Raw genomic sequence first — 2112 nt, forward strand, 5'->3', positions numbered from 1 at the left:
AGAGAGAGAGAGAGAGAGAGAGAGAGAGAGAGAGAGAGAGAGATCAGTATTAAAATGCTATGGTTGTAAATCTGTCCACCCAAACTGACAAGTAGCGGCGTCGGTGGCCTATTATAGGCTACCGGTCCCGTCATCGTGACATTGTGGGTTCGGTGGTTCGAGCCTCAGCTCGGTCCGACGTTGTATCCATGGGAAAGGCACTTTACATGAATTTCCCATTCGGCTTGGTCCTCTCGGAGATGGACGTTAAACTTGGAAGTCACACCTATAAAATGAATAAATTAATAGTGTCGACAGGGGCGTTAAACCCATGCCATTTATGAGGTGTCGACAAAATGAGTTACTTCTCGCAATTCACGAATGGAGGGAGATGTCGGTCGAAAAGAGATGCATCAAATTTCTAGATTTTAAACGGATGTCATTTTCATCAATTGAACATGGATTTTATCATTTCACATAGTAAATAAATTTGTGCAAACCCAACCTATAAATTTCATGTAAATATCTGTGTTCATAGGGCAAAATTGTAAAAATAAAAATCCGAGATTTAACTCATTTTTGTCGTGCTGTACAGAATTATGTTGTGTCGCATTCAAACAAACAGGCATGGATTTTACTTTATCTACTTACATTTCATTCACCATTTTTAACCAACAGGGCGAGGAAACACTAAAAGACCAGAATGCTCATACGCCACGTCACCATTGTGCTTGTCCTGGCCTTTCTTTCCGAGAACGTGCCTGCCGCAGATGGTCAAGAAAATGACCAGAAGACCGTACTCGCTGCTGATCCATTTCAGTCCGAGTCAGGGATTCACCCACCAGCCCAGCCCCACCACCTGGTGTTCCAAGAACGTTCTGGACGCAACAGGCGTTTCCTGGACTTTCTGTTCGGCCGAAGGCGACGCACCGAGGCCACAAGCACAGAGAGCGAGCCGTGTACCCAGAACGGCGTGGATGGTTGTAGCGTACCGCTCGTGATTCCAGCCTTCTTCAGGGGCCGATTCACGCCCGCGTGCAACCGGCACGATGTCTGTTATGGATGTGTTAGTATTCTTTGTTGTTGTTGATGATGGTGATGTTGTTGCTGTTGTTGTTGTTGTTGTTTTGTTGTTGTTGTTGTTGATGATGATGATGATGATGATGATGATGATGATGATGATATTATTGTTGTTGTCGTTGTTGTTGTTGCTGTTGTCTCTATTGTTATTGCTGTTGATGTTGGTGTCGTCGTCGTCCTTGTTGTTGTTGTTGTTGTTTTTGGTGGGTTTTGTTGTTGTTGGAGTTGTTGTTGTTGTTGTTGTTGAAATCAACACCGTCATAATTATTGCTGTCTTCTCTGTGATCACAATACAGTCAAAACTGTTTAAGGCGGACACCCATTGTCGAGGAGAAAATTGTTGTCCTACGCAGGTAGACGTCTTTGACCATATTTTACAATCACAGATATAACAGGACAGACGGGAGGGACAGTTTTTCTGTGTTAGTTATAAACGAGTCCCGTTGTAACCGTTATCAAAGTAAACCACCAATACCATTGCACCTTTAAGCTATTCGATTACCGGCAGATCCTTTTTCATTGGGCTGTTTTGTTGACACTGAGACGGAATCAATCAGTGACCCCAACACTTTTTTTTTGGGGGGGGGGGTTGAAAGCTTGTGTTTAGGCAAGGGATGATACAAACATGCGAAATGTCTTGGTTGAGACCAATTTTCAATAATTTGACGGATCGAAAGCAAGTTCATGCGCTGCAAGACCACTGTCATCTCCGAGTCTGCGCAAATTGAACCCTGTTATAGACGGGTTCATATTACTTACACACATATATAGAGAAAAAACATTGATTGATCACTGATTTATCCAACTTCCTGTAATAACAGAGGCTGTTATAGATGGACTGGACTGTAGTATAATGTGAAAAAAATCCCACAAAGGTTAGGTGGAGGAGGGAGTGGTCATTTGTACATGCGATTGCTTAGACAGGTGGCAGTTAGAGCTGATTTGACTGTACAGTAAAATTCCGAACCCAACGAAACTCTCGGACTTGCACACACACACACACACACACACACACACACACACACACACACACACACACACACACACACACAC

The 2112-nt window shown here is 43.4% G+C and overlaps 1 protein-coding gene across 1 annotated transcript in view; it reads left to right on the forward strand.

Moving 5' to 3' along the window:
* Nucleotides 1–657: 657 nt before the first annotated feature.
* Nucleotides 658–2112, forward strand: part of LOC101858258 — a gene marked incomplete at its 5' end in the record, with an annotated part of 3348 nt that continues 1893 nt past the window's right edge. Inside the window, 1 exon segment of the mRNA XM_005095451.3 lies at nucleotides 658–1045. Coding sequence (XP_005095508.1) covers nucleotides 683–1045 — 363 coding nt within the window.

This window comes from Aplysia californica, unplaced genomic scaffold (genome assembly GCF_000002075.1).
Source record: "Aplysia californica isolate F4 #8 unplaced genomic scaffold, AplCal3.0 scaffold00104, whole genome shotgun sequence".
Lineage (NCBI taxonomy): Eukaryota > Metazoa > Mollusca > Gastropoda > Aplysiida > Aplysiidae > Aplysia > Aplysia californica.